Source organism: Anguilla rostrata, chromosome 3 (assembly GCF_018555375.3).
Source record: "Anguilla rostrata isolate EN2019 chromosome 3, ASM1855537v3, whole genome shotgun sequence".
NCBI classification, from domain to species: Eukaryota; Metazoa; Chordata; class Actinopteri; order Anguilliformes; family Anguillidae; genus Anguilla; species Anguilla rostrata.
Genome location: NC_057935.1, coordinates 45,602,945 through 45,619,100, shown reverse-complemented (window position 1 = coordinate 45,619,100; position 16,156 = coordinate 45,602,945). Strand labels below are relative to the sequence as shown.

The 16,156-nt window shown below is 40.8% G+C and overlaps 1 protein-coding gene across 3 annotated transcripts in view; it reads left to right on the top strand.

Annotated features, from left to right (window-relative positions):
- LOC135250988 (FERM and PDZ domain-containing protein 4-like) overlaps positions 1–16,156 on the top strand; it is a 54,486-nt gene that overhangs the window by 34,293 nt on the left and 4,037 nt on the right. For all 3 annotated transcript variants that reach the window (XM_064327900.1, XM_064327901.1, XM_064327902.1), the window contains 12 exons: positions 666–768; positions 2,652–2,697; positions 5,334–5,438; positions 6,543–6,650; positions 7,452–7,583; positions 8,569–8,688; positions 9,089–9,225; positions 10,139–10,265; positions 10,708–10,797; positions 11,988–12,170; positions 14,405–14,543; positions 14,774–15,817. In XM_064327900.1, coding sequence (XP_064183970.1) covers positions 666–768; positions 2,652–2,697; positions 5,334–5,438; positions 6,543–6,650; positions 7,452–7,583; positions 8,569–8,688; positions 9,089–9,225; positions 10,139–10,265; positions 10,708–10,797; positions 11,988–12,170; positions 14,405–14,543; positions 14,774–15,817 — 2,334 coding nt within the window. The remainder of the gene's footprint in view (positions 1–665; positions 769–2,651; positions 2,698–5,333; positions 5,439–6,542; positions 6,651–7,451; positions 7,584–8,568; positions 8,689–9,088; positions 9,226–10,138; positions 10,266–10,707; positions 10,798–11,987; positions 12,171–14,404; positions 14,544–14,773; positions 15,818–16,156) is intronic.

Below are 16,156 nucleotides of genomic sequence, written 5' to 3'. Positions count from 1 at the left end.
AGGTGGCTACTCTGAGTATTGCATTATCACAGGCAAACAGGCTTCCTGAGAACATAATTACTGCATTGGAAATCCATGCATATATTAAAAATAAAATGGCAAATTTTTTTCCTGTGCTCCTCAATAACAAGGAAGAATAGAAAGTTGGCAGCCTGGCGCACCATAAATATGAACAAGAGTCTTGGGCAGTGCACAGAGATAAATGGTGTGAATTGGAACTCTAATGACAGAAATGAGCTGACATAGTCCTGTTATAGCACATATTACCGATGGAATGAAGGTCAGTTATTTTTGATTAGTCACATTTTCCAAAAAGTCAACTTGTAAACAGAAAATGCTCTACCTAAATGAACTGAATCGATTAGTGATTATTTCACTGCATGTGGGGAGTGGAAATACTCTCTATTCATCATTCAGCGAAAAGATGCATTTAAACAGCAAATATGAATCTGTCATAGCGCATGAGCAAATATTATTTGGTTTTAAAATCTCATGTAGTGCATGCAGTGTTTGAAGCGAATCCACTTGTGAGTACCGTGAAACCGAAGAGCTACAGTAAGCTGTAAAGCCGTTGTGTTGTTGAAGCTGTTGAGTAATATTTGACCTTATTGGCACGTGCCAGTTAGAAGGGGCATTTGTCACTCTGCTTTGTGTGTGACCCATAGGGGGTCCTTCAGAGGGCAAGCTCATCCCGGGGGACCAGATCGTCATGATAAACGAGGAGGCCGTCAGCACAGCACCCAGGGAGCGGGTCATCGACCTCGTCAGGTAAGGCGGTCGAGTCGTGGTCAAAGTGCGGTCCAATAATACCAGCTTGCTTGTGCTGGCTTTCAGCTGTCAGAGGCAGGGGCTGGGTGGTGCTTACCCCTCTGGACACGTGTGGAACATGTCCTGGGAAAACCGTCTATTTGGACAGGCAGGGTGTGATGTGATTCTCTCCCGTCTACGTGAGCAGGGCATCCATTTAGGAATTAAAATGGAGAGCAGAATATTTGCTGCATTCTGTTGCCCCATAGCCACTTCCATGTACACACACGCACGCACGCATGCACGCACACACACACACACACACATACACATACACAAGCTTAAATTGTTTGGAATTAAATGTACACAGCCTTTATTCCATTGACGGCAAGCCTTCCTACCAAGCCCCAACAAAGCTCTTGAGGCTCAGTGATTTTTATTTGATGCAGTGTAGCAAGCTCCCCACAGAAAAAAAATGTAAAGCACTCCAAAAATTTCACACGAGGATTATCATAAGACAGCACTCGGAGATAACACTTGAAACGCGTAAATTATCACTTATTTCAACATCAAAGTGGCAAAACTATGTGAATAAACATTAAATATTTTTGCCTTGCATTATGAATCATTTCTCTCTTTAAACTTCATGAAAATATATGAGGCTTGATTTCTAAACCTTTGATTCTAAGCAATCATTTGATTTAAGTGTCTATAATAAAACTAAATATTTATACCCTTTTCTCATGCCATGCCTTTTTTCATCATTTTAATTAGAAAGAAAATATTGATCGTAGTTTATACTTTTCACAACACAGTAGCCTGTTTAACCTTTTTATTAAATGGCATAAAGCATTAGAATAAAATGAAATGAACATTGATTTCTTATAAATGTCAAATGAAACATGCACTGACTTATTCACATCTGGTCAGATGACATTTTAAGACATACCAAAAAGCAGCAAGACCTGTAAAATGGGGCATGACAGTAATGTTATAGATATTTATTTTCCAGGGCATTTGTGTCCTTCTTACAAGTTGAGATTAACTAGATATGAATGAAGAATTGGTTCTGATTCTCTTCCATTGAGTTTCACATTTTGGGTATGAAAGGCAAAGACTGTTATAAGTGTTTTGAGAATTACAAGAGCCCTCTTCATCTTGATTGTGACAGCTGAACATTTTGTAAAAGATTGTACAGAGACTGGGGTGCTCATGAACTACAATGGTTTGTATTCCCAAATTTAGTTGTGTAGAGTAAATATTGGTTATATGTATGAGCGGTAGGTGTGTGCATTTGTGCATGTGTCTGTGTGTGCATTTGCTTATGTTTATTCAAAATCTGTTGTAACCAAATGTGAAAAATCGGAAGTATTGAGTATATGACAGCAGCCCTTGAGTGCTACAATGCAGTACTGTACCGTTTTGACAATTCAGCAGCAAATGGATAAGGGTACATCTTTCAAGTCATTGTGTGGACGTTCATCTGTATCAGTGTGTGATTTTACAGCTTGCACAGTTTCCAAGTTACCCACGTTGTACAACACTGAGCCAAGTGGCAAATGGCCACACATGCTGACAGGAATCCAGCTAAGCCTGGGAACCAGAATGCCATGGTCGGCTCGTCACAGTGTTCAAGAGAGAAAAACTGTACCCCTGCAGGAACTGCATTTTTTTCCTGTTAGCTTTGTGGTTCTTGAAATGGGTGACAGTTCCTATGTATTAAAATTTATATAAGATTATATAGTTTGCATCCATTATTGTGTCTATGGGCTTGAAGGTCGGTGTCAGCTTGCAGAGAGTCGTCACATCTGCTGCAACTGTGCACAATGCTGCTGTTGTGTGTACTGAATGCTCATGTGTCAGGTTTCACCTTGAATAAAACGTGTTTGTTTTCTCCCTCTTAGAAGCTGCAAGGAATCAATCGTGTTGACGGTCATTCAACCTTACCCAGTAAGTGCTCCTACCTTTGAGGAATTTATTCAGACCAGCTTCTTGGATCTTGCAGAGAGAACCCAAGGCAGAGCAGTATCTATGTCGGATTGATTGCAGACATTGCCTACAACATTACGTGTGTTTGAATCTGAGAAGCGTAGTGCCGTAGTATCCACCTGTTTCCATTGGCAACCGCACTCCCTAATGATTCCTGGGCTGTCTGGATGACACGGCGCTGGCTCCAGCTTCAGATTTCACAGAAAACATGTTGATCCAGATGGTGTGAAATGCCACCAAGTGCGCTGCCACCTTCATTAAAACAGTGAATGCAGGAGCATTGTGCCAACGTGAGACTGGGGTCGACCCTCTGTCTCAGCACCACGGACAGCTCCAAGCTGAGAATGCAACAGAGCACAGGAAATGGGTAAACATGCACACATTGTGGTATGTTCCAAAACAGGAATCACTCCCAAAATTAATCCATAACCATAAACTACAACCAAAATGGCGGAGCCATTGGATGCTTTGTACATGGCACTGGGTGTAAACCAAAGAGGAGTGGGAAGAACAGTCAATATGAAATGCATATACATACACGCACATTTCAAATAAATGTATTTAAATTTCTGACCGCCACTGGTGGAGGAGGATATGTGACAGCCATGACTGAGACAGACAACTGTAACTGACATTCATCAGCATGAAATAAATTTAATGAGGGTATAAACGTCTTATGATGAAGATGAAATGCCAAGATGGTTTATTGAATTTGGCACTATAAAGCATCTGTCATGTTTCTATGTATTACCTAGTCCAAGGTTAGCTCAATCATTAGGTTCTGCATAACACTATGTAAGGGAGCAACCCGCCTGCTTTTGTAAATGGAATCCTTTAGCTCACACTACTTTGCCCACCAGTTCCTGAAATTAGTAATTTTTATTCACAGTTATTTGCTCTAATGTTTCTGAGCATCTTGGGGGCATCAGGAGAGTGAGGAGTGCTTGATCCTCTGAGATTTATTCCACTCCGGAGCTAGTTCAGAGGAAAAAAAAACATTCTTGTGGAAAAAAGAAGAACTGCTTAATCCCACAAGAAACAGGAGAAAGAGCTCCAGTCTCTTAATAAACTCTCTAATTGTTCCCATTTATCAGACAAAGCAGTGCTGACCCAATCTGACTGGTTGGTAACAGAAGCAATGAGAGTTTCCTCCTCCTCCTCATGTGTATATAGAATTCTAATTGCATTAATAAGACTCTGAAAGAGGATATTGTGCTTAATGTGTTGTAATAATGAACATAAACCAAATGTCTCTCGGAAGCAGGAACCCACCCACGCACAAAATCCTGTATACTATATTTTGGGACTTGTATCTGCACAGCAGAGGATATCAAAATGTGGGGAAATGGATATTCTGACAATAACTCTGACTTAGCAACTTAACACCTCTGTTATTATTATAATTTTTTATCCAGATAACTGTAAAAATAAATTTTACTGTGTACAGTTATTTACATTCCCCGCATTTGTAATACGATGCTAGTGCACTTGTTAGCCTTCAGTTTAGCAAATTCAGGGGTGTCTCCTGTAGACATTGTTTGTTCAGGTGATTTTTCCTGGGCCCTGTTTCACGAAGCAGAATTACTGCACTGAGTAAAACCCAGAGTCCTCCCAAATGTGGAACATGGACTTGGGTAAAATGAATTGTCCCGGGTTTTAGTCAATGCAGGTATCCAGCTAACTCAGTAATCCTGATTTGTGAAATATGCCCCTGGTTCATCAGTCATTGCTTCTGGAAAGACAGTCTATTTTGATTGCCGACAATTTCAGTTCCACATTAAAAGCTGAATGAAGATTCCTTTATTCCAACCTTGAAGCCATCGCACGTCTAGTGATTCTATTGAACAGTTGCATTGGACATATGCCCAGTCAAAATAGACTTGGAATCCAGTATATATATAAGCTAACAGCTTAGCAGATGTTCTCATACACAGCTTACATTTTACACATTAAACATTTATACAGGTACATATTTACTGAGTGAATGCACTTACGTGATGTGTCCGCCCTAGCTGGTTCGCTAAATGCAGTGTCACACTGCCAAACCCGTCACAAACCACATTTGAAATTACAGTCACATGCTTAACTGCTTACCATTTTTATATTTATCCCGTAGAAGTGTCTTAACAGAACAGCTGAATTGCCCATTGTGAAAGGATAAAGCAGCGGGAGCTCAGCACAGTTGGTTATTTTATGGCGGTGTGTGTCAGGGAGTGGGAGGGCAGAGCGGTAGTCCTCTTTCCACAGGCCACATTGCTAAATGTCAGGGGAGTCACGGCAAAGTGAAGCAGACTTACAATAAGAAGCCCTCAATGTCAATCACGCAACACTCCGTACCCACAGTGGGCTGCTACTTCCTGTCACATGTCATTGCTTAAAGCTCATGCATTTTCATACTACACTGAACCATGACACATCTTCCCCTAAGGCTTGTGAGGAGGGATGCTGATGGGGGAGGAGGGGTGTTGGGGGTTGAGGGTTGGTGGTTGATGGTGGGTGGGCTGGGGGTGGGGTCACTGAAGAGACCAGAGGAAATGCTCTTGGCTTTCCTGATAGGTCAGATTATCTGCAAATTGTGTTCTCTGTGTTCTTTTCAGTCTCCTAAATCTGCCTTCATCAGCGCTGCAAAAAAGGCCAAGTTAAAGTCAAACCCAGTCAAAGTGCGCTTTGCTGAAGAGGTCATTATAAATGGTCAGGTTCCAGTAAGTAACCAATCATGCTGTGCCTTGTAGTAACTTACATGTAAATGTGTTAAATATAACTGTGTTTATAATCTGTGCGGAAAGATTGCATGCTGTGTCCTTGAAATGCTTGCCCACATATTTGCATGTAAAACAGGGAAGAAACTATAAAATGTAATTGATGTTACATTTTAGGGAATGCTATTTATATCATGCCTTTCCACCATATCTAATCAATGTATCTCTAATGCAATGTGAATGCCACACTCAGTAAACTACATTTAAGTTTTCATTCCAAATTAAGTGTTTAAGCAATCAATCACATTAAAAAAGGAGAAGTGCACCTTTGATCATTAACCATTTACAGTAGTGGTAACCAGCCCCTGTTCCTGGAGATCCACTGTCCTATAGATTTTCAGTCTAACCCTAACAAAGCACACCTCAGAAAATAGCTAGAGATCTTGTTGAGTTGCTAATTAGTAGGGCCAGGTATGTCAAATTAGGGTTGAAATGAAAACCTACAGGTTGGTAGATATCCAGGAAGTTACCTCTGATTTTAGGGTTGGTTACCACTGATTTTAAGGTACAGGTTTTGTCTCTATAATTAGGGCCACCAGTTTGTCTCCACCATGTAACCTGCTGGTATTTAAACTTGTATTTCCTCCTGAGGTCCCCAGAGGCTCTCCAACTGCACAGTCAAGTGACTAATCATACAACTGTGTTTCTAATAGAGACTTTTATGAATAATTAGTTGACCTAATATGGAGAGAATCAGGAAGGAAACATGGATGGAAGTTTAAATGCTATGAAAAGCATGTTTTTGAGCCAGTGGGTTTCACTCCTGGTCATGGAAAGTCGCAGGGTCTGCTGGCTTTCATTGTTACTCAGAAATTTAGTTGCACAGCAATTGTGGTTATACAGTTAACTCAGATCACCTGGTTTCTTGGGTCTGAATTGGTCACCTTAAGGAAAAAAAGTAAAACTCAGACTCCGTGGCTTTCCAGGACCAGGATTGAGTATCACAGGAAACAGAAAAAAAAAACAGTCAGACTTTTATCAGTAATAGTTATCCTGAAAGGAAACCTTTTTGTGGAGTCGTAATGTCAGGTATTCATTCCTTCCCAGGACACTGTGAAGGATAACTCGCTGCTTTTCATGCCAAACGTTCTGAAAGTCTACCTAGAAAATGGACAGACAAAGTCCTTCCGTTTTGACAGCAGTACTTCCATCAAGGTAAGTTAAGTGTTTGATCAGTGCTCATTGCACAAAGACAACTAAAAGACAGCAATGTTGATCATTAGGAGAGGCAAGGAAAGTCAATGAAACGACAATGAAAAATGTTCACTCCCGCTAGCCTCATCGTGGTTGGCTGTACAGTTCTATAAATTCCTCTTTCCTTTTATGTTTTGATGCATTAGCAGTAAAGTCCAGTGGGTGCCAAAGCATGGAAATCATAATCCTGCAATTAGAATGCTTTGATCCAAATTAAGCTCCAGTTTAGCCATGAGGCTGGCCAAAGTGTATGAGGGAATGCTGGCCCTAAATATCTTTGCAGTTTTAGAAATATTTGAAAAATGTGTATTCCTGATTTTGTAATTGCAGAATTGCCTGTTTTCTGTACATGAAATACAGTTAGCACATGCACAATAGTGGTAACATTCCTGAAATTTTTAATCGTGTAATGTTTTTATGCGGCTGATATGGCTATCAGAATATCAAAGAATAAGTACAGTATAGACCTAACTGTATATGTGGGTTTGTTTTATATTGGCTGTGATATTTTTTTCCCTTCATTGTGCTTTTATAAGAACATGAGAATAGAAAAATCCATTCTGTCCTTCTATACTCATCATCACATAATTTACCTGCAGCTTAAAGAGTATTCATCTGTTATATCTTTAAATGTGATGTACAATAATGGTGGCATGTATGCCAACAAATAAAGATCCTAGCATGAATGCCATTAATGTGGAGTAGTCATGTGATGCATTTTAAGTGCACAAAGTATAATACTGTCATGTTTCTGTGTCAAAGGATGTTATCCTGACTCTGCAAGAGAAGCTGTCAATCAAAAGCATCGAGCACTTCTCGCTGATCCTGGAGCAGCGTGCGGACGGCTGTGCCACCAAGCTGCTGCTCCTCCACGAGCAGGAAATGCTATCTCAGGTGAGCTCTTCAGAGAGGCATAGCACGAGAAGACTTGGGAATAGACTGTTGGCGGTGTGACAGTACACAGCCGTACAGTATTGATGTCCCTGAAAGACCCTACTGTAGCTTAAAAGATAACCTCCAGTGGGGGAAAATGAGCAGTACATGAACCCAAAATAACGAGAATGGTAAATTAAGAATAAATGTCCCTTTTCAAAGTAAAAAAAAAATACATTTTCTCACGCTTTAAAAGGTTAAGGTATTTGTTCATAAACACAATGGAGCACTCCACTATACGATTGCTGGCTTGCTAGGCTCCAGAGTCTTACTTTCTGAAGCGGACTGTTCTTTGTCCAGGAGTTTGGATTTATTAGTCACTGAGTGGTTTGAATTGAACACATTCCGCTGAATGTGGATACATCCAAGCCAATTTACGACCTTTTAAGCCATATCCCTGGATGCTGAAAACAGTCAGTGCTCACTAGCACAAAAAAGGCTAAGCATTTTGAAATAGGAATTAAGCAATAGATATCATAAATGTACTATTGCTTGATTTCCCATTTAATTCTAACCTTCTCCACTAGTATCAGTTTCTGAATGCCATTAATCAACTTCAGGAAGAAAAAACACATTAGCTGTTCATGTTATGGATACATCTCTCATATTATGCTTTTTTTTTCAGTGGTCCCTTAAATAAGCCAAGGCACAGGGCGATTTGATGACTGAAATGAATGTCATAGATTAAAAACGTTTATCAATTTTCAGGGACGTACTGTAGCCTGTCCTTGGTTCTTTGTGAGTGATCATTTTCAAATGTTTTGCGTATTTTATGCAGGATATCTAAGTGCCATTCCCCAGCATCATGACAAGTTATTGACCAGTGTCTTGCAGTCGAGATGATAATCTGCACTGTCCTATTTCTTTTGCCGATTTCTCATGAAACTGCTTTGTGCTAATGGCTCATTAAGGTGACGTAAGGCTTGTCTCCTGGCTTCCCCACCAGGTGACCCAAAGGCCAGGACTGCACAATATGAAGTGCTTTTTCAGAATTACCTTTGTTCCAAAGGACCCAGTTGATCTGCTCAGGAGAGATGCAGTGGCTTTTGAATACCTCTATGTTCAGGTATGGATATTATATGCATTGTTCTCTTTAGAGAAGAATAATTACCCTATTCATACCTAGGCCATTAATTGGTTGACATCTTATTTTTTTTTTTTTTACTGAAAATTGCACCAGTGGAAGGAACCCTGTTACCTCTTTTCTCAAAGTTGTACTACAGTACATCAAATGTGAATGAATTGCACGCACAACAGTTCAGTATTAAATCAGTCTTACAGAGTCCCTATTGAGCCCATGTGGACTCTGAGTTAAATTAACAGTGGACATTTTAGTGTGTAGTAGCAATAGTAGCAATAGTAGGCAGTAAAAGAAAAGAAATAGAAGAGCGTAAATAGACCAAGAATAGAAATCCAAAATCTCTCTCTCTCTCTCTCTCTCTCTCTCTCTTTCTCTCTCTCTCCAGAGCTGTAATGACGTGGTGCTGGAGCGTTTTGGTTCGGAGTTGAAGTATGACATGGCACTGCGTCTGGCTGCCCTGCAGATGTACATCCTCACAGTCTCCACCAAACAGACTCAGAAGGTCTCGCTCAAGTACATTGAGTGAGTCCAGTCCATCCACATCTGTGCCATTCACATCCATGTGATAACCCTCCCATAGAGGCTTACACCAGCAGGAATGTGCTTTTTACTGACTCAACAGGAAATCCTACTGTACATATCTCTGAGACCACCACTGGATTTATAACTGAAATTACTCTTCTACTATGAAACTTTTGAGTGCAATAGCTCTGATGTGTGTGTTTGCGTGTGCATGTGTGTGTTTGTGTATGTGCCTGTGTATGTGCATGTGTGCGTGCATGTTCTTATGACAGAATCAAGCCCTCTGATTAAACATTTCTCATCATTGTAAGGTGTGACTTTAAATTTCCTTTCAGCCTCATTGTGCCCTTCACAATCTTATGTGTTCAGAATCAGTGTTCACAACAGTGGAACCTGAATTCCTACATACTGTACAGCACAATGGCCCTCACTAGTGCTTGAAAATATAAAAGTCTTTATGCTGTTACTGCATAAAGTAAGTGGTACTTAACTGGTCCTTTCCATTTCATACTGCAGTTAATGAAGTGTCCCATGTTTATGTGAGGTCATTGGTATATAAAGATGTATTTCACTACATTGTCCTCAGTGATGGCTATTAATTAGCAGTGTATGAATTTGACTGGTGCTTTTAAAATGGATGAGTTCTATCCCTTGGGGTATATTTTTGGGTCAGCAAAAAGATAACAGGCTTCATTCAATATAACCACTGAGTTAACTGTCCTACAAAAAAAAATACATCAATGTTTTTCCCCTATGGGTGAGATTTATGATTCTGGTGATGACAAATACTGTAGAGGGATCAATGCTCTACAGTACGAGGTGTACTTGCTTTAAATAGCCACCCAATGTGCATTGCAGCTTAAAAATGGTCAGCCAGTAGGCAATGCAGCTGTTTTGGTGGTTGTCTCTGCAGGAAAGAATGGGGCTTGGCGGTTTTCCTCCCCCCAGCTGTGCTGTCCAGTATGAAGGAGAAGAACATCAAGAAAGCCTTGAACCACATTCTCAAAACAAACCAGAATCTAGTGCCACCAGGAAAAAAGGTATACATTTACATATTATATCATTGTCTCTCTCTACCTCTCGACGCAACTAATTTGCATCATTTTGTTCAACTGAAATCTAAAAGATTTGACCACTGGAATACATGGCTTTTTTCCATTACTAGTTCTGTCTAATTTTATTTTTCATGTTCCGCCACTGTGATACTAATTAGTATTTTAATAGTCTGTCTCTAGATGGCAACATTTTCAAATCATATTCAGCATGGGTATATTTGACAAGGCTGCCCCCTAGTGGCTACTGTAGGTGTAAGCATATGTGCACGTACGCATTTACTATTTACATTTTAGAATATATTCGTTTATGGCAAAATTAAGAATCCATTAGTTTAATTGGTTTATTCATGTACCACAATGTACACAATGCTTTTTCATAATATGTTATTTTATTTAAAGCCCATCTTCTGTCCAATTTCTCTTCCAGTTAACTGCTCTACAAGCAAAGGTTCACTACTTGAAGTATCTCAGTGATTTGAGATTATATGGGGGAAGAGTGTTCAAATCAACTTTGCTGGTAAATATATATTACTGTTGCTCTAGCATAATATAATTAATTTATGCACAATCTAGAACTGTCTGTGCTGCTCTAAATCTTTATATATGTGTGCCTTCATTCTTGCACCTCATGTACTGTCCGAATATTAGCCTTAAGAATAATTTAAATGTGACATTTAATTTCAAATTAATACAAGTGGTTACTCTACTGATTTCCTTGGTACAGTCATTTAGGCTTTTTTTAAAATTTTTCCAGTTATGTTACTGCCTAAGCAGCCAGTTAGTTTTTTTTGTGACAGATTACTTTCACTATACAGGGATTCATTAAATGCTTGATTCTGATTGGTCAGGAAGGTTCTGATTATTTTCCTATAACCCTGCATGCAGAAATATTACACTTCACAGCTGTCAAGTAGTTCAAGCAAAAGTAACCTTATCACTGTTCTAAAATTATACACAAGCCCATTCAACATTTTGTTTCCTTTGAACCGTAACAGAAAACAACTGCAAAAGAAAAAACAAGTTGACAGCAGTAATTCAGCAAAACTCATTTGTTGAATTGAATTTGAGTGTTGGATTACACCGTAGCCATGGTGAATAAGCAGAATAAACTACTCTGGGCTGTGCAGCTGTATAAAAATAAACCTCTGATGTGCGGCTAATGCTTTTCCTGTGTCACCTTGTGGCCTATTTTAAATATACTGTAATACATTGACTAAAACAATTGAATACAGTATATGATGTAATTACAAATATATTTTCCAATGTATACCAGTATATTGTCCCTTGTGCATAATAATGCATTGTAGTGGCTTTTTTCAGGTACAGTACATCCCACTGAAACTAAAGTGACAATAATTTGTAAATGCTGAAATATATCTATATGCATTACTCAACTTATTTCTCAAATAAAATTCCAGTATATTGTACATTTCAGGTAACAGGTTTGTTATTTCACATGTGAGTCAGTGTTACATCTTTGGTGTAGTTAAATGCTGAAATATTATCTGAAATATTATCAGATCTTTCCATCATCACAAAAAAGACAAAGGAAGAATGTAGACATATGGATAGATGAAAACAATAGCTGTTTAAGGAAGAACATAAAGTTAGGCTTCCTATACCAATATGTGAGGTCTCTGTAGATGGAAAATGAGCTGTGTGAGGGAGAACGTGTAGAAGTGTTGCTAATGTCCCGCTAACCTGCAGCAAGGGGAGAAACGCACGGAGGTGACCCTGCTCCTGGGCCCCAGGTACGGCATCAGCCACGTCATCAACACCAAGACCAACCTGGTGGCCCTGCTGGCCGACTTCAGCCACGTCAACCGCATCGAGATGTACACCGAGGACGAGAAGAACGTCCGGGTGGAGCTACACGTCCTAGATGTAAAGGTGAGCCTTGGGGGGATTTTTGGGGGAAGATGCCAAGACGAGACCCGAACTTCAGCCCTGGACAACAATTATATAGTTAGCAATAATTGCAAATAGCTTTAGATTGAGCACTCCAGCATTTTTACTGTGAGCCTGGTGAAAGCAGTGCAGTTCAGTGATAAACCTGCCAAACTTTCAGGATGTAGGCAGTGTTCTGTAACTGATCACATCAACACAGTGTGTGTGTGTGTGGGGCGGGTGGGGGGTGTAAGGTGAAGGTAGCCATGCAATAGCAGCAGCAGTACGTGCTGTTCCCGAATTGTAAGGAAATCTCAAGATCTCAGGGAGACTTAGGGACCTGCCTTTACAAATATTTATTCATATTTTTATTTCTGTAGCACCTCCATGTGGTTGGATTGGGCTAAGCCTTTATGGCTCGAGTCTTGATTCGACTATCAATACACAGAACTTGAGGCACATTTGTGCCTAATAAGGAGAGGGACAGTGCACCAAATTTGGTGACTCTAGAGTAAGTGTGGCAAGAGGCCTGGGCTTACGAATGTCAAAATATTGTCACATGCTCTACAGCACCACCAGATGTTCAATCTGCACCATGATTTTAGGTACCCAAGAGTTCAGCCATCCAAACAAACATACCGAGTTTGGTGATTCTCATCCACACCAGCTCACAGTTATTTGAGGTGAAAGGGGAGAAAACAAAAATCCTGACAAAAACAAGGGGTTCCAGAAATTTCAAATCTTGAACCCCTAAATACAGTATATAGCTAACATAGGAAAAGTAGTATTACTTTACCTATGTGTTTAAGGAAATCAAGAATTATTTTGCTATTTGCATAACAATTGTGGGTTTGTGTTAGTCATTTTTTGTGACTGGAATTTTAAGTGACTTAAGGATTCAGCAAACAAGATGGCAGCCTTTATCTGAGATCAGATAAGTCTGATGGATTGTGCCGTTCCTTAGCAAGCTTGCAGTATATAAATAACTCAATCAGACACGGCATGTTCCACCAGCTGGATTTAAAATAGTTCAGCCGTATTTCCCATAATAATGCTGCTGCTTTCTTCCTGCTAGTTATCACATTGCCTGTTTTTCTGTGAGGCTTGTGTTTTTATAGCCCTTGCTTTTAATGAAGACTGTGTCAGTAATGTGCTTGTGGAAATTCAATATCTTCCTAAGGCCTAGCCATACATTTGTGTCCCCCGTAGGGAACATGAGTCTCTGGTGTTTATCTCACTACTACTCTGCTGAAAGCTACACTGAAAGGGGCATTCAATAAAAATGAAATAAATCATGTTTTTGAAAATATTTTCAATTTTTGTCATCCGAGACACTTGCATTATGTACAAAATTAAATACCAAAGTTGTTTTCCGTTGGGTTTAAAGAGGGTGTACTGCAACACATTGTAAGTACTGCATGTAAACCATTTGAAAATACAATGATAAGTGTAAATGTAGCAAGGTATTTTTTGTTGGCAGCAATAATCACAGTTTCAGGATCCCTGTTGGTCCCCCATCCTAGCCCTGCTCTTGTTTTCCCCTACTTAGCTCCACTACATTGTTGTGTGGTCCATACCTGTTTCCCTTGTGTCTGGTTGTTTTGCTTGTTCCCTTGTTAGTCTTTTTATTGGTTGATTAGGTTTCCTCTCCTGTGTGTAATTAGTCTCACCTGATTGTTCTCTGTATTTAAGTTTGCTGTGTTTGTTCATTCTTTGCTCGGTTTTTGTTGCCTTCCCATGTATCCTCAGCCTGAATTCTAGCACCTGTCCTTTGTATTTCCTGGTTAAATTATCTCTTGTGTTTGCTAGCTGTTCTCTAGTGGTTTCCTGTATTATTACTTTTCCTTCAATGTTAGTATTTAATACTTTGTGTTCCCTCCTGTTTGTTATTTTTGGTTCTTCTGATTAAAAGTCTTCTGTTTATCCTCTGTCTCATGTGTTTTTCTGGACTTGGGTCCACCTTTTTCCATGGCTTGACAGCAATATATTTTTCCCACATGTATGTATGTATGTGAAGTGCTACAATATTTTGGTCATCTTATTACAATATATTTTCATTATATTTGTATATTTCATTTCTGTAAGGTTCCGGAAGCCCTTACAGCTTCAACTTGTCATAGTGCCTGGGGGAACCAAGCCTGGTTACCACACTTCTTTAACGTGCATTTTTATAACCAAGCACCAATCAGAATGCCCTATGTCTGTGGCATGCTCATCTTCTCAATGCTGTTTTACAGCCCATCACCCTGATAATGGAGTCCAGCGACGCCATGAATCTGGCATGTTTGACCGCTGGCTACTATAGACTGCTGGTGGACTCCCGTCGCTCCATCTTCAACATGGCCAACAGCACCAGCGCAGGGAGTCTGGAGATGGGTGGGTGTTATTTCTGAAGCACAGTCAATCCACACCCTGTCGTGATGCTGTAGAATTCATTTTTTATATTGCTGGACTATAACAGTCACTGATCTTTAGGACTTGTATGTTGTAGTGCAGTATGATTAACTGGTACAAATATGTTTTTTTTTTATTGCTACACCTGTGATAATGTCCTGATGTGAACACCATATATTGGTACTAGTTATTTTGTTGCTTTTATACTGCAGGCCAAGATCCCAAGAGCAAATACAACTACCAAGCTATTGAGTGGACGTACAGCACCTCATTTAGTGGTTGTGAGAACCCAAATGTTCAAATGGGCATGAGAGAACCATATCACAAAGAGCACGAGTCCCCTGATTGCACAGGAAATGAAAACATTTATTTTACAGAGGTCCAGCAGTCCCAGCATGCTTTGCACATGGGTGAATGGGCGAACAGGGCAGGCCATAGTATGCACCCCCAGCCATTTTTGTCTTTGCCCAGACACAAACCCCAGGACTCTCCCAGGAGCGCCAAGGTGTCCTTCATATTCGGAGACCCCCCTTTAGATAGCGTAAACCCACAGAACCTTGGGTACCACAGGCTGTTGGATGAGTGCCCTGAGATCTTGGATGAGCACAGAACCATTTTCCTCCAGAACAATGAGGAATTTAAGGCCATGGATCCATCTATGGACGGGGAAGGCTTTCAGTACGCACCCCATGCAATCTACAGCAATATCGGGGAGGCCAAAATCTTTGGGACGGCAGAGGGCATCGAGGAGCCTCTGCTGCGGGACATCTGCTACGCCGAGACCACGGACGACGCGGAGGACGAGGACGAAGGGAGCTGTGAGGAGGACCTGGTGGCGGTGGGGGGAGGGGCGGGCGCGGGAGAGGAGGACGAGGAGGCGGAGAAGACCAAATCCACCTTCCTCAAGCTCTCGGGCTCCAGCGACGACATCATCGACCTGACCTCCCTCCCGCCGCCGGAGGGAGACGAGGAGGACAGCGACGTCCTCCTGGACTCCCTCAACCTGGCCATCGCCGCCCCGCCGCCCGGCTTCAGGGACAGCTCCGACGAGGAGGAGCACCACGGCCCCCGGGGGCCCGAGGAGACGGGCCCCTGCCCACGCGAGGACATCCCCGTGTCTCTGATCGACGCCGTGCCCACTCAAGGCGAAGGCCAGGAGAAGGCCCTGGACGACGCCGTGGTCTCCACGTTACAGGCCCTGGAGGCCCTGGCAGCGTCGGAGGAACACGCTCACCCACAGTCTAACACAAATTCAGGTTCTCACACTGTCTTAACATTTTTGGTTGACAATATGCCACCTGGCTTAGTTTCCCATTAAAAACACCCTTTTTGCCATTTTTTAGTGCTTCAGCTATTGAAACGATTTCAAATGATTGCACCAATTCAAAAATAAATTTGATACACTATTATTATGTATTTGTTTTATACTTTTTTAAAGTGTCCTTGGAGGTTTACACAGCCTTTGGAACATGTTCTTTGGACTTTTTATTATGAAATTTAGATCACTTAATGCAGAACCCCTCGATAGATTTAATGAATAAAATCATAATTTTTTAAACAAATGTGTATATGATGTGCTTTTGGTTGGTAATCTT